The sequence below is a fragment of the Panthera pardus genome, unplaced genomic scaffold (genome assembly GCF_024362965.1).
Source record: "Panthera pardus isolate Hobbes unplaced genomic scaffold, ASM2436296v1 HiC_scaffold_25, whole genome shotgun sequence".
In the NCBI taxonomy this organism is placed as follows: Eukaryota; Metazoa; Chordata; class Mammalia; order Carnivora; family Felidae; genus Panthera; species Panthera pardus.
In genome coordinates this window covers 85,808,744-85,829,647 of record NW_026526821.1, presented here as the reverse complement: position 1 = coordinate 85,829,647, position 20,904 = coordinate 85,808,744, and the positions used below count along the sequence as shown (strand labels likewise).

The following is a 20,904-nucleotide window of genomic DNA, read 5'->3' as shown; positions in this document are numbered from 1 at the left end:
ATAAAAGAAGAAGTCAGATTTGCTTTAGAAAGGTTCAGATAAGGGTGAGGCTGTGAGGGTGGAGACTAGATAAGTAAGAGTTTTCACACAGCCAACATCCCCATTCCATAGAGTTTTACTGTTGAGGAAACCGATGGGTTGTAAAGAAGTAGTATTTTGGGGGGATGGGTGGGAGGGGAAAGTGGGTGATTGGCATTGAGGAGGGCACCTGTTGGGATGCCCCAATTGGTTTATTGTATGGAAACCAATTTGACAAATTTCATATTAAAACAACAACAACAAAAAGTAGTATTGGAAGCATTTCTAAGGTCCTGCTTGTAACCCAGAACAGAGTTTTGCATGATTCTAGGAACGAGGTTCAGAATGTATTTCCTTTTTAATGTAAATTCTAAACTGAACTGTTAAGACATGGTCTTTATATTCTTCCCGCATCTCAATCATTGAAATAAAATTTCTAGACAGAGGAAATGAGTGGGAATGAAATTAGATGGGAAAATTTAGAAGTATCTTTTTTCCATGTTATTTTAATTCCAGTACAGTTAATATACAGTATTATATTAGTTCCAGCTGTACGATATAGTGATTCAACAATTCCATACATCACCCAGTGCTCATCACAGACGGGTACCCTCCTTAATCTCCAGTACCTATTTTACCCATCCCCCCACTCATAGTTTTACCTTCTGATTACCTGCTGCCTAGTTTTCCCAAAAGATTATTTTGTTTCAACACTGTAAAATGTTGAAGCAGAAGAATGAAGATTTTGTGATACGCTTTTTCCAATCAGATGTACTGATAAGACTGTCATAATGTTTACCAGCTTGTGTTGGGATGTTAATAGTGTTGCTCAGGAAAAAAAAGATTCTATGGTCAAGTAAATGAGGTAAGCAATAGATTAAACAGTGTTGAACTGGCTGTTTTTATTGGAGAGTTTCTTGGAACCTTTAGTGGGCTATTAAGTGTTGTGAATCTCCTAGAGAATAGTGTGCCTGTTTTCCAAATTTATTTTATCTTCTTACTCTTGGTTCTTAGAATACATTTTGTCCTTTTTTTTTTTTTAAATATTTTTTTAAGTTTATTTATTTTTGAGATAGAGAGAGACAGAGCATGAACGGGGGAGGGTCAGAGAGAGAGGGAGACACAGAATCAGAAGCAGGCTCCAGGCTCTGAGCCATCAGCCCTGAGCCTGACGCGGGGCTCGAACTCACAGACCGCGAGATCGTGACCTGAGCTGAAGTCGGACGCTTAACCGACTGAGCCACCCAGGTGCCCCCATTTTGTCCTTTTTTATTTGTACTACCCTTTGTTTTGGTGAGAGATGGAAAGTCACTTAAGCTACCCCTAACTTTTAGCAGATTTGCTGTTGTTTTTTTATAAATGTAGGGTAATACTGTTCTTTTCTTTTTTAAAAAAGGTTTTTAATACTTTTTTAAAATGTTTATTTATTTTGAGAACAAGAATGAAGGGGAGGGGCAGAGAGAGACTCCCAGGCAGGCTCCATGCTGTCAGTGCAGAGCTCAGCGTGGGCTCAGTCTTACCTTTCATGAGATCATGACCCGAGCTGAAATCAAGAGTCAGATGCTTAACCGACTGAACCACCCAGGCGCCTGGTTTTTTTATTAATAAAAACTGCATTTCTTTCTTTCTTTTTTTTAATGTTTATTTTTTGAGGGAGAGAGAGATAGAATGTGAGCAGAGGAGGGGCAGAGAGAGGGAGAGACACAGAATCCGAAGCAGGCTCCGGGCTCTGAGCTGTCAGCACAGAGCCCGATGTGGGTCTTGAACGCACAAACCATGAGATCATGACCTGAGCTGAAGATGGAAGCTCAGCCAATTGAGCCACCCAGGCCCCCCTCAAAACTGCATTTCTTAATTTAGTTTTCTGACTCTCTTTGTTCCTTTCGCGCTTTCAAAACAGTATTCTCCTCAGTAAGGAAAGCATGCTTGATCCAGTCACTGACACAGCACACATGGAATCACCACAGTCTCCGCTGACATGTTTTTTTCATTTTAGACAGTCTCTAAGAACTATAGGTCTCACAGCACAGACTCCTCAAAGTTGGCCTTGGCACACACCACATGTGGAATTTGGGGCTTTTCCAACCTCCTTGGTATAAAGGTAAACAGTTATATTACCAGGGGTTTGGGATAGCCTAGCATTGTTAAGAGGCTGTGTTATAGAATAGCCTATAGCGCTATGTCAAAGGCAGGACCATTCTGAATACCTCTAGACGTTGTCCCTGGAAGAGCAGGAATACCCTTCTGATCCAGTGGTGTATATAAATGGAATTTTGTAAATGAGGCCCTATTTAGACGCAGTAAGGGAGCTTATAATTTAAATCCTTGGGGCGCCTGGCTGGCTCAGTTGGTAGAGCATATAACTTTTGATCTCGGGGTTATGAGTTCGAGGCCCACATTGGGTATAGAGGTTACCTAAAAAATACCTTAGAAAGAAATAAAAGTATCCTGAAATGCCTCCTTAAAAAGATTTTTGTAATTGGGGTGCCTGCGTGGCTCAGTTGGTTAAGCGTCCGACTCTTTGTATTGGCTCAGCTCATGATCTCACAGTTCATGAGATTGGGCTCTGCACTGACAGCAAGGAGCCTGCTTGGGATTCTTTTTCCCTCTACGTGCGTGCATGCGCGCGCGCTTCCCCCCCCCCCCCCCCCCCCCCCGCCATAAACATTAAAAGAAAGATTTTTGCATTTATACTAAAAGCTTTGGAAGTAATTGAGGGATGCTGAGACTGGCCGCTAGGGTAAATCATAGAACCAGTACTATTAATATATTCTTAGAAATTATACTGGATATAAAGTAGTTGTGAAAGAAAATGATTAATTGCTTAGTAAGTATTTCCTCAGTTGTGTTCTCTGGAAGGGAGAAGTTAATAGGTGCTGGTTATGAGCAATAGAAGGTGGGAGAGTTTTATAACACAAGTGTGGGAAATTCGGCTTTTGGAGAGTCACAATTAGCAAGATTAAAGTTTCTAGAAAGTTCTAGAAATAAACCTGTTAACTTGAACCCAGTATTTCTTAAACCTTTAATTATGGAACATTTCTTTCACTTTGTCCCTATTTAGCATCCTGCAAAATGGTGTTCTTTTTCTGTGGTTTGGGAATTTTTGACTGTACGTTTCAAGTAGCTAGAAAGCATTAGAAGATATTTAAAGTGATGGCTTTATACTTGGTGCTTTGCCCTTCAGAGAGATGACTAAAATAAGGGAATTGCCTTCAAGGAATTGCTGTTGGATTGGAAGAAACAGTGAATACACCAGTGCAATACAAGGAATGCAACAGGTGTGGATGATACCAGGAATTTTTTGTTCATCATTCATTACCATGTTATAGACTACGAGTGGAATGAATAGAAATTCAGAGACTAGTTAGGCCAAGAATGTTTCAGGTAATGGGGCAGTACTCTTTTTTTTTTTTTTTTTTTTTAAGTAATCTCTGTACCCAACGTGGGGCTCCAATTTACAATCCTCAAATCAAGAGTCACATGCCCTATCGACTGAGGCAGCCAGGCACCACAGGAGCAGTACTCTTATGTTGAGGAATAGTGCCAGCTGGTAGACTGTGAGAGATCTCATTGATGGCATTTACCCAACAGTGAATGGAGTCAGAAATAGGTTGAGAACTGTTGCCATGGGGTTTGAAAGAAGAAATAAAAATTCTAGGAAAAAGGGCCAAAAACCATATTTAGAGGCTGAAGAGTTCCAAAGTAGTGTATTGACTTGGACAGAGTCTGCAAAACAAGAAGAATGTCATTCATGTTTAATATTACAGAGAGAAATTGTATTTGGCTCTAAAGAAATTATTAGAAAACTTGCATGTATGAAGGCAGAGGGATCTGAGTTTGTATTGAGGAGGTGGGAGTATTGTGGAACTGAGGTCCTCTGATAGAGTTGAAGAGTTGAGTTCTAGCGCGGTGGTTCTTGACCTGTAAACTGTGAAATTACTACAGGGCGTTCACTGCTTAATTCATACTTTAAGCCTTTTCTATAAAATTGTACAAAAGATGTTCTACATCATTGGATAATAAAAATTCAACCCACTATTATGTAGGGTCCTCAAAATATTTTGATGTTAATAAAAAGTTCTGTATGTAGAAAGTTGAGGAATCGCTTATCAAGAGTTATAACAGGTAGGAGAAACTGGCTTTCAGGGAGTAGTATGGGAAATGTTTCTCTATTTTGAGCTCATATAGAGGAATAAGGCACCTTGGAGTGGGTTTGCCATGAGGGGGGGACCTGTGCCTGGGAAAGTGAAGATGTTGCAGCCGTGTCTGATGAGCTCTTGCTGGTCCTTGAAAACCCAGGGGAGGGTGTGGATCTCTCTCTCACCAGACTGTATCCATATCCCTAGTAAGTCGATAAGGTGAACAGCCTCTGGCGTGTCGAACAATGTAGGAAGGATAAGAGAGTATATACTGTTAAGATGAAGATGAAAGCTTCAATTCTGTAGGTGAGGATCTACTAAAAATTGAGGAAGAAAGCGGGAAGAGAAATGGGGATAGGAGAATAGTCTAGATTCTAAGCTTTAGGATAATATCTGGAGAAGTTTGAAAGTTGGACCAGCAGTGAATTAACAGGGTTGGCCAGCAGTTGGGAGGGCCCCTACAGAAGTGGGCCTGAAATGGATGGACCTGAAGCGGATGGACTCTGCTGTAGGCCTGTTCGGGGACTCCAGAGTTAGAACACAGTGGGCCCAGAGGGGCTGGTTGTCAGGATGATGAAAAATTGTGGTGTGATGGGATTGGTTAGACAGAAGCGGGAGGGATGGAATGTTGGACGGTTTGCGGGCAGGAAGTACGTGCTTTTTTTCCAGAAAGATGATGCTATAGGTAGGCTGTGAGGGAGTGTGTAATTAGAGATGTCAGGGTTTAAACAGTGCTTTGAGTTCCAGAGTGTTAAATGTGTAAGAGAGAAGTGTTACACAGAGCTCCTTCCAGCGGCAGCGTGTATTTACAACAAAGTTGGGGATACTTGAACCAGCATTTTTGTAAATAGGGAAAAGATTTTAAACACTTAAAAAGCACTACTAATTGAAATTCCTCATTTTGTCATTCTATATGTTATAATTTTTTCTTGGTGTTTTCAGGATTGTAGAAAATGTTATCTCAAATATTTCCTCTTTTAAAGGACTCTTACCTGTAGAGTGTGCCTCTGTGATTATAGTGCTGAATATGTTTTATGACAAGCATCAAGTTGATGTGTATGTTTAATTACAGCATTATTTGTAACTGAAGAATCAGAAAAACCTCAACCAGGAGGGAAATGATTAGGTAAAATAAATCTATTAGGGAGTAGTGTGCAGCCATTAAATAGAATAGGGTAGATGCGTATATACTGACATAAAAAGATAGCCAACATCCTAAGAAACAGTATATATAGAGTCGTCACATTTATGTGTTAAAGAAGTGCCCTTTAAAGCTATGTACATCTAGTTTTATATATGTATAGCTAAAGGACTGTACATATACAGAGGTTCATAGCTGAAGGATTCAGACAGTTTGTATGGGATTAACAGTGGATAGCTCCCTTGTATGGATATACACAATTTATCCTGTAGCATTTGTGTACTTTGAATCTTTAATGATGATTATGAATGGATTATAACTTTCAAAATGAAAGTTAAGTGGCATTGCAGATGGATTTTGATACAGAAAGTATAAAATTTAGAGAATGAATTTGAACACTTATCACTGGTAAATTATACTGTCTGAAGTCTCAAAATATTGAAGGTGTCAAGGGAAAAACCATGTAAAAGTATTCTCATTTATAAGGACATAAATTCAGTCAGGCATAGGAACTTTAATAATTTAATTAGTCAACTAAGTTGCATTCAGTTTTCATTTCAGTACCGTTTAACAGCCTTTCAACCAAGTGTGTCTGTGACCCAGGTTGCATCTGAATATTTTGTTAAGCAGGGTGCTCATTAGTACTTTTATGTCATTGACTTTAAGTTGCAATTTTCCAAGAATGATCCCTGTAGGTGCAAGCATCCACTTCATTTAGGGGGATATTTATTTCAAGAATATTCCATTAATAAATAAGAAAACTTATACTTGGGAAGCACATGGTGATAATAGGAGAGGAAAATCTGTGCTCCATAAAACTAGTGTGTGTGGTATTGAAGCAGTTACCAAAGAGTAGTGGAGAGTTGATTTTTAGGCTTTTAGTAGTTAATCTAAAGTAGAACTGTTTGTGGGAGGTTTGAGAAGACAAGTCAAAGACCTGAAATGGGGCTCATTCTAGTGATTTCTATGCGAATAAGCACCATTTTGAGTTATGAATGCCTCCCTTGCGAACATGTCCTGTATGCCTGATTGACTGGTTATTTGCCATTATATTTTCCCAGCTACCCCATGAGTACACATAACCCACCAATGCCAGCAGGTGCACTTGTCTCGGGCCAGGAGTCCTGGCGAGGGGCTGGTCTGTAAAATTGACAGGTTCAGTCTCTTTTATCTCTCGTTTCTCTAAGCACGGATGACTTAGATTAATCCCCTCCCCTTTGTGTTTTCTTTTTCCAGCTCTGTTACTTTGATCTTAGAAAACTTTTCTACATACGTTGTCCTTTTCTTCCTTTCAATTCCTGCCTGGTTATGTATGGAGAAATGTTGCTCTGACTTCTTCCTCTATGCCTCGTCTTCTTTTCTTTGTTCCAAAAGTGAGCTCCAAAATGACAGTGATAATTACCGATAATAGTAGTGCTTCCTCTCAAGGAAAAAGCAGGTTTTGAATTGGAACACGATATGTAGTATTTTATTGAATTTAAGATGCCACTGATTGGGAAGTGCTCCATTATTATATAGATCACGAAGAAAGAGAATATGAATGTCTTAAAATCAGTGCTGTCAATATCTAAAGCCCTGAAAAGTATTCTGAAGATGCTTTCAGAATATGATAGGCTAGATGATCTGATTGTCTTTACTAATGACAATCTTAACATCACTAATAAGGGACCTACGGACAGTATAAAATACATACGTACATTGTGAGTAATTCTTGCCCTCAAATTTTAACCTAACTCAATCAAGTCTTTAGATCTGTCTCCCAATCTACAGGAACTACAAGGAATAGAGGAATTGGTTAGATTCTTTCTAGCTTAAGCAATTAGACACAGCCAGAAGGTGAGACATTCAACAAGAAAATTGGCCTCAGCTTGCCAGTAAGTTGGTGTCTGGGGGGAAGACAGGGCAATAGGGGAGACCATTCTGGATTCAGAGAGACTTTTGAGACAGAACAATCAAATATGAGATGTGGTTGGCATTCCTCATGCTGTTGTTTTTAAAATGTGGACTTCTGGTGCGCCTGGGTGGCTCAGTCGGTTGAGGGTCGGACTTTGACTCGGGACGTGATCTCACGGGTTCATGCGTTCGAGCCCCGCGTCAGGCTCTGTGCTGACAGCTCAGAGCCTGGAGCCTGCTTCAGATTCTATGTCTCCCTCTCTCTCTGCCCCTCCCCCACTCATGCTCTGTCTCTCAAAAAAGAATAAATGGGGGCCCCTGGGTGGCCAGTTGGATAAGTGGTTGACTTTTGGTTTTGGCTCAGGTCATGACCTCATGGTTTGTGAGTTCAGGCCCCGAGTTGGGCTCTGCGCTCACAGTGCAAAACCTGCTTCAGATCCTCTGTCTCCCTCTTTCTGGCCCTGTCCTGCTCATGTGCTTGCTCTCTCTCTCTCTCTCTCTCTCTCTCTCAAATAAACATTAAAATTTTTTTTAAAAAGTGAATAAGCATATAAAAATTAAAAAAAAAATTTTAATGTATATTTATTTTTAAGAGTGAGAGAGACAGCGTGAGCAGGGGAAGGGCAGAGAGAGAGGGAGACACAGAATCCAAAGCAGGCTCCAAGCTCCGAGCTGTCAGCACAGAGTCCGACGCAGGGCTCAAACTCATGAGATGATGACCTGAGCCGGAGTCGGATGCCTAACTGACTGAGCCACCCAGATGCCCCTAAAGAATTATTTTTAATGTAGACTTCCTTTACCTATGTTCTACTGCTTGTTTTCTTTTCTGGTTCAGTTCACATTGTACTAGTCCTTTTTATTCTAATTTTGTTTTTTCCAAATAAGTACTCTTTTTTGTGAATTCTCAGTAGGTGTTAACATGTACCGTAATAGTTGTTTATCTTTGGTAGTATCTGGTGAACAAAAGATTCCAGCCATTTTCCCTTAAGGAAATATCTTAGTCCATTTTTCCCTATTATTAAATTATTTAGGTTTTATTTTTCACATCTTTGATATTTATAAGTTGTTTATTGTTACTGATATTGATACCAGGATCATTGGCTATAAGAAAAATTATTTCATCTATATAGTTTTGTAGGGTCCATGTGTTGCTTAAAATATTTCAGAAAATGTTTTAAACAATGCTCAATATATAGGACATAAACCACGAATTTGTTGATTGATTAATCTAAAATTTTTTTTTAAGTTTATTTATTTATCTTTGAGAGAGAGTGTGAGCAGGGGAGGGGCAGAGAGAGAGGGAGAGAGAGAATCCCAAGCAGGCTCCACCCTGTCAGCACAGAGACTGATGGGGCTGGAACCCACAAACCGTGAGATCATGACCTGAGCCAAAATCAAGAATTGGACGCTTAACCAACTGAGCCACCCATGTGCCTCTCTTTTTTAAAGATGACTCTAGCTTCATGTTTCTGCACATCTTAGACATAATTATGCAGATGAAGATTTTGTCATAATTGTGTCAATTTTGTTTCATTAGTCAAATTTTTTATTAAATATTTGTTCATTTGCAGGTATATTTGCTTACTTAAACTACCATGTTCCTCGCACAAGACGAGAAATCTTGGAGACCCTAATCAAAGGCCTTCAGAGACTGGAGTACAGAGGATATGATTCTGCTGGTATTTCCTTTTAAAAAAATATTATAGGTTCTACATGATTCTTGAATCTATATAAAGAGGTTTTGTTTGTTGCCTAGATTCTTTAGTAATGTTTATTTTTGAGTAAACATAAAAAGAATTTTTATCTTTTATTATGTTCAAAGGGTTTATTCATGTAATTTCAACAGTATTACCATTTATATTACTTCTTATGGATATCTTCCTTTGTTGAGAATGTTACTATAAAAACATAAATCACCTGAGGCATGTTCATGGTAGAACAAAGTTCTTGAAGGCCTTACTTTATAAATTATCTTTTTTCTTTCTTGTAACTTTAATTTCTTTTTCTCTAAGGATTCCCTGCTCTTGGCATATAAACTTGCCTGAGATCCTTCCACCTTAAATAAATGGCAAAGCAAATAAAAATACCTTTTTGTCAGCTTAATGGTGTATTCTGGCTCCTTTCCTTAACCATGTTAGGGGTCCCCAAGACCACCTCCCAAGGAGGACTTAGCATATAGTTGTACTCATGACTAGGATTTATTCCAACAAGAGAATCCAGAGCAAAATCAGCAAGGAGAAAAGACACATGGGGTGAAGTCTGGAGGATATGAGGCACAACTTCTGAGCGTTTTCTCCTGTTGGAGTCACACATTGTGCACTTAATTCAGCCAGCTGTGACAACGTTGTGAAATGTGTATCACTGAAACCACTCAGTGCCCAAGCTTTTATTTGAGGCTGCTCGCATAGATCCCATCTGCCTAACACGTACCACAATTCTAGACTCCCAGAGTGGAAGCAGATGTTCAGTATAAGCCACATTGTTTGCAGTTAATAAGGTGCAGTAAACCATTCTTTATCAGTTAGGTAACCCTCCTGAAATCCCAGGTTCCCAGATGCCAGCCAAGGGCCAACTTTGCAGGCAGACCTTTCTAAGGAAAGCAGTGTAAAGCGGTGTCAGGCTTGCTATGTTAAGCCTTTTCTGTACCTTTGACATTGCCGAATGTAATGGGCACTTACTTTCCATAACTTCCTCAGTTAATAGAAAGTGAATTCCTCAGCTCTTTTGTTCATAAAATTCTCTCCTTCCTTAGCTTTTGGATAACACATATTCTCTTCTTAATATGCTGGTTCTTTTGTTTGCTTTGAGGGCTCCTTTTCTTCCACCTTTGCTTAAATATTAATGTTCCTTAAGATTCTTTCCTACGCCCATTTTTCTTACTTTGTATCGTCATGGGTGAGCTCTGACTTCATCAGCCTCCCATATGTTGATGATGAATAACCCATATGTATTTCCCAAGCTGCAGACATGTATTTCCAGTTGCCTCTTAGAATTTTCTTCCTGGATAAACCATGATATTATAAACTTTGCATGCCCAGAAGTGAAATGAACATACTCCCCACGCTGTTCTTTCTGTATTCCTTTTATCAGCAATCATTCAACAAGTCCTGTGAGCCTAGAAGGTATCCCAGACCCAGCCTGCCTTCTCACATTGCATCCAGCCAGTTCTACCCTCAGTATCACTGATCTCTGTCTTCATCACCACTGTTTGGTTCAGGGCCTCCTCACTTTTGCTTTCCTGTAGCTATCATCTTCTGACAGCTGTTCCTCCCTTTCAGTCTACTCCGTTTCCAAAGAGAGTCTTCTAAACATTTTTAGTTTCTCTACTTAAAACTACTCCATGCTTTTTTAGTACCTTTGGGTAACTTTTTCAAATTCTTTAGAAACTTAAGTAGAATTTCGAGGAATGTGTTCCCTGATTGTCCTTGTGTATTTTGCTTCTGAGGTAGGTGCCGATCTTCTGGGTTTCTCCATGGTGCTCAGGGTGCCACCCAAACTATAGTGCTTTTATTTTTCCCCCCAATCTGTGGTACTTGTATCATATAATCCAAACCCACACTGTATTGTAATGATTTGTTCCCTCTCTTCTGAGTAGACCCATTAGAAATTTGAAGATAAAAATTGAATTAATTTCATTTTTGTTTCTAGCAGCTATCATGTTTCTTGACATATAATAGGTTTTCAGTAAATGTGAATTGATGAACAAATGAATGAATTAGATGAAAAAATAATTTGTAATTAAAAGTTGTGTCTCACGATGATAATCTAAGTTTCTAAATCTAGCTTTTCTGCCTCTCAATGATTTAGGTGTGGGAGTTGATGGAGGCAATGACAAGGATTGGGAAGCCAATGCCTGCAAGATCCAGCTCATTAAGAAGAAAGGGAAAGTTAAGGCACTGGATGAAGAAGTTCACAGTAATGTACTTAGTTTGAATTTTGTCCCCTCTCCCCTCCCTTTGTTTCCTTCTCCCTCTCCTAACAAATTCCCTTTCCATATTTAGGGTTCATTTAAGAAAAGTGATGTTTAAAGTGGAAGGAAGGGAAGAAAAGTAGTTTTGTTATTATCTTTGCTAGTGTGCAGTATACCTTAGCTTCAAAAATGACCATAGTAACTAGGGGAGGAAATTAGCTAGGTACATTGTGTTCACAGCAAGCTCAGTATCTGAAAATGAAGGAACCACCATCCCTGAGGAAGGCCTTTCATAGGGCAAAGGTATTTTTAGTGGTGCACTTATTCTAGTGTCTTCACTTTGGAGTAAATGCCTAGTTTGGACATATAGTCAGTCTGGATGTTGCCCTTTTTAGTAGGTCTGCTATAATTAGGTAACTATCATGTTTTCTTTCAGATTTTCTTACTTCCCTGGTATAAAGTAGTTGCCCAGAGATACATGCTGCATTAAAGAGGATATACTTCTCAATATGTAGTTCATAACATTATGCTTAAACATTTTAATTTTTCACAGGAAACTTCAAAACAAAACGAAAGCTTTGAAGTAAATTGACAAAAAAAAAAAAAAAAACATTAAAAAAAATCTTCCACAAACCCCAGGAAGCAGTAGGTTTTTTATGTACCTGCTCAAATGGATGTCATGATAAAGGAGTGCAGGTAGAAGAGGAGAATGATAGACTTAGTCACTTTTTTTCCCACATAAGCCAAACATTTACCCTTGTAGTACTTGTTTAACAAATTAGATCAATACTTACGTTGCATGTATTGTGGGTAAGATTAGTTTAGGGATGAGGCAGGCACCCAAATAACTATACTTCAAAAACTGTAGTATAACTATTCGGTCTACTGTGTGTACCTGTATACCAGGCTGATTATATAGTTTCCATAGGAGAGAACAAACAAATTGCTTAAGGATTCAGGGGAGAGCTAGGTCCCACTTGAAGTTGGGCACTGTTGGAGAGACTTGGGATATATAAGGAATGCCTACTGATTCTATGTGGGCAAAGAGGGTGAGAAGGGAGGACCTTCTGAATAGAAGAGTGTCGGCAAAGGTAAGAATAGGGAAGCCAAATTTGATGGAATGGTCCTTTCACTCTACATTATAGGTAGTTGAGTGTGGGAGGCTGGAAGGCAGATTGTGACCAGAATCACCATTTTTGTATAACAGCATATTGAGACTTGCCACCTCCTGAAGGAAAGTCAGAAAGAGAGTGGAGGATTGGGAACTTGCAGACATTGCTGGGGAATTTGTAACTGATAAATCACTTTGGAGAGGAAGCTGGCAGTATCTAAATGGAGATTCCTATACCCTGTGACCAAGTGCTTCCTTTCTTGGGCGTATACTTGAAACTCTATGGATAAGGAGATAGGACAAGATTCATTGCAGCAAAATGGAGAAACAACCTAAATGTCTACCAGTAAGACAGCAGGAGACTAAGTTGTATGTGGTATAGTGAATGAACACATGTAGCTTTTGAAAGGAGTATACTGGATCTGGTTCTGCATATGGGAACATGGATAGGTTGTGGGAACCTAATGTTGAGTGAAAAAATGAAAAAAGCATTCTTAGAGATGTGTAAAGTTAGTACCATTTAAAAAACAAAAGAATACTATCATTTGTGGACACATGTTACTGTCTCTATTAGACGTACAAAGGCACAGGTGGGGGAGTGCTCCATTAACCTGAGAATTCCCTGGGGAGGAATGGGATGGGGCCAGGGCATAAAGGAGGCACCAATTGCATTTTTTAAATTTTAGATCTTAAAAAAATCTAGAGCACAAATGGTTAGACGTTAACATTTGTTAACTCTGGGGGTGGGTATTTGGATGTTTATGGTATTCACCTTGTTACTTGTAGCAAGTTTCAGTTTTTGACCCATTAAGACAAAAGAGAAAGGAAGTCATTTCAGAAAAGGCCATTAGATTGGTTGTCAGTAACTTCTGACTTCAATAGTAATAGATAACATTTATTATTGGTGTGTCCCAGACATTCCACTGAGTGCCTTACTAGTGCTTAGTATAACCCATGAAGTAGGTAAAACTATCATCTTCATTTTGTAGATGAGGAAATTGAAACACAGGAGTAAGTACTGTCATAGAGAGTAGGTGCTGTCATTAGGTGGTGTCGATAGTAAAGGCAGTGAGATTTGGTGGCAAAAGAAGGCTGTTATTCTAGGACGTGATAAAAATTTAAGATTGTTTTACATTTTACATCATGAGATGTAAAGCACGAATGGCTATATGTTAACATTTGTTATCTCTGGATGTCATCCAGACTTGGGTTCCAATCCTGTTTCTGCTTCCTATTAGCTATGACCTAGGGCAGGTTCTCTGACCTCTTAGAGCCTCAGTTTCTTTATAAAATGGGGACAGTAGTACCTAGTAGAGCATTGTGAGGATTCAGTAACAAAATGAATTCTTCTTGAGTGCTTACTATATTCTAGCCATTGTGCTAGGCCTTGATGACACAGTAGAGAACAAGATAGGCAGACTCCTTGGCTCAGTGGGACTTACTGTCTAGTGAGATGGCCAGACAACAAACAAATATATAATGTTAGGTAGTGATAGGTGCTGTGAGGAGAAAATACAGTAGAGGTGACATTTGAGCAGAGACCACATTATTGTCTGAAGGCGGGAGATTTTAGGCAGAAGGAACACCAAGTGCAAAGACTCTATGTGGGCTGAAAGTCAGTGGGCTAGCCAGTGACGGGGAGAGTGGCACGAGATGAGCTGGAGAGGTGACTGAGGGCTAGGTCATATAGGGTCTTAAGAATGATGGATTTTACTACATATGCCATGGGAAACCATCAGAAAATTTTGCATAGGGGATTGACATGATTTAACAGGGTCACTTTGGTTAGTGTGCAGACTAGATTGTATAAAGGAAAATTGGACATCGGGAGACCAGTTAGAATTCTGTTGAAGGAGTTTGGTTGGTGGTTGCTTGGGTCATATTGATAGGGATAGAGTGATGAGAAGTTGTTAGTATCTAGCATCAAGTAAGTTCTCAGTAAATGGTAGCTGTTGTTATTTGTAAAAGATGTATTGAGAGCTTTGATGTGTAATTGTAGAGGGGTGGAGAGAATGAGAATGTAAAGGTAAGTAGGGGCCAGATGGTGAAGGGCCTTGTATCCCATGGAAAGGTACTGGGACTTTATCTTTTGAGAAAATGGCTCTCTGGTTCCATGTTAGAATTTGAGGATCTTTTTATAAATCCCTGTGACCAGGTTTAAGATGATTGAAATGGGTAGCTAGGGATGCAGACCACTTTTTAAGCAATGGAAATCTGTTCAAGGATTTTAAGCGTTGTTTCCTGGTCAGATTTGTGTTTTAAAAGGACTCCTGATTAGCCAGTATAAAAACCACAAAGACTGCTAAAGTAAAATGCATGACTTTTCTATTTGAGACTTCTGAGCAGTTTGCTCTTCTTTTTTAAAAAAAAAATTTTTTTTAAATGTGTATTTTTGAGAGAGTGAGAGAGAGACTGAGCATGAGCGGGGGAGGGGCAGAGAGAGAGAGGGAGACACAGACTTCAAAGCAGAATCCAGGTTCTGAGCTGTCAGCACAGAGCCTGACATGGGGCTCTAACTCACAAACCGTGATATCATGACCTGAGCCAAAGTTGGACGCTTAACTGACTGAGCCACCCAGCCGCCCCAATGTTTCTTTGTTTTTGACAGATAGAGAGGGAGGGAGAGAGTGAGTGCACAAGCAGGGGAAGGGCAGAGAGAGGGAGAAACAGAATCTGAAGCAGGCTCCAGGCTTCAGCTGTCAGCACAGAGCCCAAGCAGGGCTCAAACCCACAGACTTCGAGATCATGACCTGAGCTGAAGTTAGATGCTTAACCAACTGAGCCACCCAGGTGTCCTGTAATAATTATATTTAAATATAGATTCTAGCATTATCTCTACAGCATGATTTAATATTGGAATTTTTCATTTTATATTCTTCAGAGCAACAGGATATGGATTTGGATATAGAATTTGATGTACACCTTGGAATAGCTCATACCCGTTGGGCAACACATGGAGAACCCAATCCTGTCAATAGCCATCCCCAGCGCTCTGATAAAAATAATGGTATGGACACATTCTGCATGCTTTGGAATGATTATAGAGAGATGGCTAATGGGAGAATGAAGACTCTTATGTTTTCATTATTTTAATTTTTTTTTAATCTGGAAAGTTTCGGACATAATCAGAAGTAGACGGTATGTAGAACCTGATGTATCTGTTACCCAGCTTTAACATTTATCAATACAAAATCAGTTCTATTTCTCTATATTCCTCCACTCAGATTATTTTGGCAGTTCTCCCTTTCTCTCCCTTTCCCTTGCAGTTTACTGTGTTGTTTGTCCTGTAGAGTTTCCTGCAGTCTAGATCTTGCTATTTGTATGCATCCCATGGTGTCATTTAACATGTTTCTCTGCCTCTTCTATTTACTATAAATTGGTATGGTATTGATTTACATGTGGAGGTATATAATGTTTAGGCATTTTTCTGTTTGTATTAGTGGCCATAGATCATTGCCAACATTAATTATTGCTTTAGGGATTTGTAAAATGGTGATAGTCAAATACTGTCATTCATTTTTCACTTATCTCAAATACTTCTATAAAAAGAAACTTCTCCATATCAACTGCTCAGTTACCCAGAGTTACAGATTATATACGAGAGACAGGATAAATATTTGATATTTTCACTTTACCATTTTTCAAAGATGAAGTGGTTCTCATGTTCTAAGATAAACGAGTTTCTTTTTATTATTATAAACTCAGATTTAAAATATTGCATTTTTTAAAAACACGGAAGTAATAATGTATATTGATGTACAAATTTTCCCATCTTTGGCCTTTGGAGCTAATTTAGGTTGGTTCCTGAGTCCTTTTGACATGACACCAGTAGGCTTAACAGTCTTTGTTATTTTCTGGTAGGTTGAGATGTTTCAGGTTCATCTAATTTTGCCCCAGACTTGGAATCAGCCATTTCTCTAAAGACCCTTAGTTCCTTTTAGTGGAAATGGTATATAAAGACTAGAAACCAGGTGCTTATTAGAAGTGCTCATGCACCTAGGCCTTTTAGGTGGACATAGCTCTGTGGGTGGGTGCGTGCATGTGGAAGTTTAAAGATAAAACACGGCATAATATTACACTAACACTTCCTATTCACATCCAACGCTGGAAGGTTTTTACTTGACCTCCTTGCTCTGATAGATTTCCTTCCGATCACACCTAAAAACTCCATTCTTAACACCTGCAACATAACTTATTTGATTTATTATGTCATCTACATACAATGGAATCCTAATACCAACACCATAAGTATGTTTACTGTTCTTTGTTAATTTTTTGTTAGTATTTTTGTCCTTAGAGTGTATCTCTTTAGAAATATATAATCAAATTACTGTGTTTTCGAGTCACTTGGAATAATTCTCTGTGGTCGTGGTATAATCAGATACATTATGTTGATATGTTTTATTTTAATTTTTAGGGATTGACCATCTTTAAAAATTAATTTTATTTCGAACTATGTGCATAATTCTGAAGTCATATCAATAAAACAAGTCATATTAAAAGAAGTCTAATTTGTATCGTATTTCCTCATCCTTATTCCTTATCTGTAGATAACCATTTAACACATTTTTTAGTCCTTAAAAAATTTTTTTTTAATGTTTATTTTATTTCTGAGAGAGAGAGAGGGAGAGAGAGCAAGAGCAGGGGAGGGGCAGAGAGAGAGGGAGACACAGAATCCGAAGCAGGCTCTAGACTCCAGGCTCTGAGGTGTCAGCACAGAGTCCAAGGCGGGGCTTGAGCTTTAGGGCTTTGTATCTAGCAGTCAGCTATTTATGATTCTGTGTTCCAGCAATAAAATGTTTTTCTTAGATTTATTTTTGTAGTATCATTTGGTGGTATCTTTTTTCACTTAAAAATCTAGTGAAAAATGTGTATTATTTGATTTGTAATTAATTTAATTCAAGCTCATTTAATATCAGCCCCAAATGTCAGATCTTTAAGTATATTTAAAAACATTTTGATAGTTTAGTATTCTAATTTTACGATTGTTTTTTGTTTTAAGTAGCCTCCATGCCCAATTTGGAGCTTGAACTCATGACCCTGAGGTCAAGAGTCACACGCTCTAGCAATGAGCCAGCCAGATGCCCCAGTATTCTAATTTTAAAGAATAATTTTTAAGAATTTTAAATAAAAATCCATATTAGTGGTCTTTACATACACTGTTGAGGGCTATAAATATTGCCAACTCCTCTAATCAAGAAGATGAAAATTATCCTGCCACATATGTATTTGATGTTGGAATGCTGTTTTAACATTAATTTATCTGACATTTTAAGAATTGTCTGGATCTCAGACAATAGTCTGAGTGAAATAGTGAAAAATACTATAGATCTGGATAGCTGATCTTCCTTTTTTCTTTTTTAATTAAAATTTTATTTTTATTTTGAGAGAGAGAGAGAGAGAGGAGAGCATGTGCCAGGGAGAGGGGCAGATTGGGGGAGAATGGGGAAGAATGAATCCCAAGCAAGCTCCATGCTCAGGATAGCTGGTTTTTCTTATTCTTTAACTTCAGTTCTTAAGCTCATTTAATGTAAATCAGGTAATTGTTTTAGTTTGAAAGTCTTTCTCTTTAAATTTAGGAATTTTTTATGCATAAGAATGAATGAACAAAGAAGCGAAAATAATAGTTGTATTGGTCACCTTTTTGTTTTGCAAATGAAGAAACCCTAGTAAATTTACCCCTTTCATAGGGTGAGATTAGATTAGTAGTTTAGCCACAAATGAAATTGATGTCTCTAGACCCCAGTTTATTATATTCTATACTGGATACTCTGTATCCACTTCTCTAGCACCGTGTGCTTCCACTAAACCACGTAAATAATGCTGCTGATCTACTCAAGGATAATCTGATAATGAAAAGTAGAAGATACTTGATTACACCTGGAATTCTAGCATGTGGCTTGATAGTTGTGGCTGTTGATAGTGTTTACTAGACCTGTAATTTTTTATCATCAATACTTTTTATCTCTTTTAGAATTTATTGTTATTCACAATGGAATTATCACCAACTACAAAGACTTGAAAAAGTTTTTGGTAAGTAAAGTAACTTGAAAAGACACCAGGCTTTGAGAGCAGTGAGTTTATTTGTTGGGGTTGCAGCAGCACCATCTAGGTATGATCAAGTAATTCCCAAGATGGTTACAAGGGTTTGGTGGCTTACTGGACTTTTCTTTGTGATAGTGGAATATTTTTGTTTCTTATGTGAATGACAAATAATTGCTTTACAAATAATTACTTTAAAAATAATTATTTTATTTATTTATTTTTTTTTTTCAGTGTTTATTTTAGAGAGAGAGAGAGAGCACGAGAGACAGGGGAAGGGGCAGAGAGAGAGACACACAGAATGCAAAGCAGGCTCCAGGTTTTGAGCTGTCAGCACAGAGCCTGATGTGGGGCTCAAACTCACAAACTGTGAGATCATGACCTGAACCGAAGTCAGATGCTTAACCGACTGAGCTACCCAAGTGCCCCGTTGTTTGGCATTTTTAAAAGCTTCAGGGTATATAAGAAGAATTAGGACAGATTAAATGAAGGTTCTATGCCCTAAATAGCCATGTACTATATAATATTGTTCATGATGATGATATATCATGATAATATATCATGATGATATAATATGTTCATGAGTGCCTCTTGGGGCTGTCCAGTTGAACTTTTCTGCAGTGTTAGAAGCCTGTATCTGAGCTGTCCAGTGTAGTAGCCACTGTCCACATGTGGTTATTGAGCTGGTATGACTGAAGATCCAAATTTAAAATGTTACTTCATTTTAATCAGTTAAAAAAATTTTTTTTAATGTTTATTTTTGAGGGAGAGAGAGAGAGAGCGAGGGAGGGAGGGGTAGAGAGGGAGACAGAGTATCCGAGGACAGTTCTGAGCTGTCAGCTCAGAGCCCGACATGGGGCTGGAACCCATGAACTGTGAGGTCATGACCTGAGCCAAAGTCAGAAGCTCAGTTGACTGAGCCACCGTGCACTCCTCATTTGAATCAGTTTAAATTTAAATAGCCACGTATAGCTAATGGCTATTGTATTGGATAGTGTGGTATCATTACCCAAGAAAGAATCATTATATTCATTATGGAATTATTGTTTTGTGGATGTTATATATTCCATAATATTTTAATTATTTAAAATTTAATTATATAAAATTGAAGTTATTTAAAATTATTTAATTATTTAAAATCTCAAAAATTATTTTGAGAGAGCAGGAGCAGGGGGAGAGAGAAAATCGAAAGAGAATCTAACAGTGCGGAGCCTGATGTGGGGCTCAATCTCGTGAACCGTGAGATCACGACCTGAGCCGAAATCAAGAGTCGGAAGCTTAACTGGCCACCTGGGTGCCCCTATAATTTTCTTAATTTATAGTGGCATCTATAAGTATATATAATTAAAAGCACAATTTCAGTTGCACAAAATACTTCACTATTTTGGGTTTGCTACACTTAGATGGTGACCTTCATTTTGAACAATGGATAATGGGAAATGGTGGTCAAAAAATATTAGAAGTTGGTTAGTGAAATTTTTGAGGAAAAAAATTCTGTAGAATAGATTTGGATATCATGAACATTTTCTTAAATGTGTCAATTTTTTTCCTTTCTAATTACAGGAAAGCAAAGGCTATGATTTTGAATCTGAAACAGACACAGAGACAATTGCCAAGCTTGTTAAGTACATGTATGACAACAGGGAAAGTCAAGATATCAGTTTTACTACGTTGGTGGAGAGAGTTATCCAACAATTGGTATTAAACCACACTTTTTTCTTTAAGATGGCTTTAACTGTAATCCCTAGATCAAGAGTCGTATGCTCTACAGACTGATCCAGTGAGGTGCTCCTAAACTATAAGTTTTAAGTTTTTTAAAAAATGTATTTGTTTATTTATTTTGAGAGAGCGAGGAGAGAGAGAGTAAGCTCAGGAGAGGGACAGAGAGAGAGGGAAGAGAATCCCAAACAGGCTCTGTGCTATGAGCACAAAGCCCAATGCGGGGCTCTATCTCAACAAACAGTGAGGTCATGACCTGAGCCAAAATCAAGAGTTAGACGCCCCTAAACCATGCTTTTTAAGATTATCGCCAACATTATCACAAACTCTTAAGGTAAGCAGGAACTGTGCTAATTTTTAAGTATTTTTGGCTTTTATTTCCCATATATATATTACTATTCAACTTGAGAATGTTTTTTGTTTCTTTTTTAAAGTTTATTTATTTTGAGAGAGAGAGAGGCACAGAGAGAATGGAGACAGAGAATCCCAAGCAGGTTCCACTGTCATCGCAGAGCCCAACATGGGGCTTGATCTCAACGAACCATGAGATCATGTCCTGAGCCGAGATCAAAAGTCAGACACTTAACTGACTGAGCCACCGAAGGTGCTCTTCAACTTGAATAATTTCGAGAGACTCTGACTGACCACTCCCTTCCCACACACTTAAAACTCTACTTTTTCAGTAGTTTGTATCATGAGAATTAAAAATAATCCAAAATCAAGGAGTTTTTCTAAAAACACATGAACCCATAGATACCACACAAACATGTACACAATAGATGCATTCAGGGGTTCATCACTTTCTTCCTACTCACTCAAATGTTCTTCTCAGTCAGTAACTTAGCACAAGGGTAGCTTTGGTGAAATGCACACTCTGTTCTGGTATAATGTCTGCATGTCTCTGAGCCAGTATAGTCAATTCTGTGTTTTT

The 20,904-nt window shown here is 38.4% G+C and overlaps 1 protein-coding gene across 2 annotated transcripts in view; it reads left to right on the top strand.

The window, feature by feature from the left end:
- Nucleotides 1–20,904, top strand: part of GFPT1 (glutamine--fructose-6-phosphate transaminase 1) — a 55,949-nt gene that overhangs the window by 1,584 nt on the left and 33,461 nt on the right. For both annotated transcript variants that reach the window (XM_053890757.1, XM_053890756.1), the window contains exons 2-6: nucleotides 8,763–8,870; nucleotides 10,999–11,106; nucleotides 15,094–15,219; nucleotides 18,187–18,245; nucleotides 19,818–19,952. In XM_053890757.1, coding sequence (XP_053746732.1) covers nucleotides 8,763–8,870; nucleotides 10,999–11,106; nucleotides 15,094–15,219; nucleotides 18,187–18,245; nucleotides 19,818–19,952 — 536 coding nt within the window. The remainder of the gene's footprint in view (nucleotides 1–8,762; nucleotides 8,871–10,998; nucleotides 11,107–15,093; nucleotides 15,220–18,186; nucleotides 18,246–19,817; nucleotides 19,953–20,904) is intronic.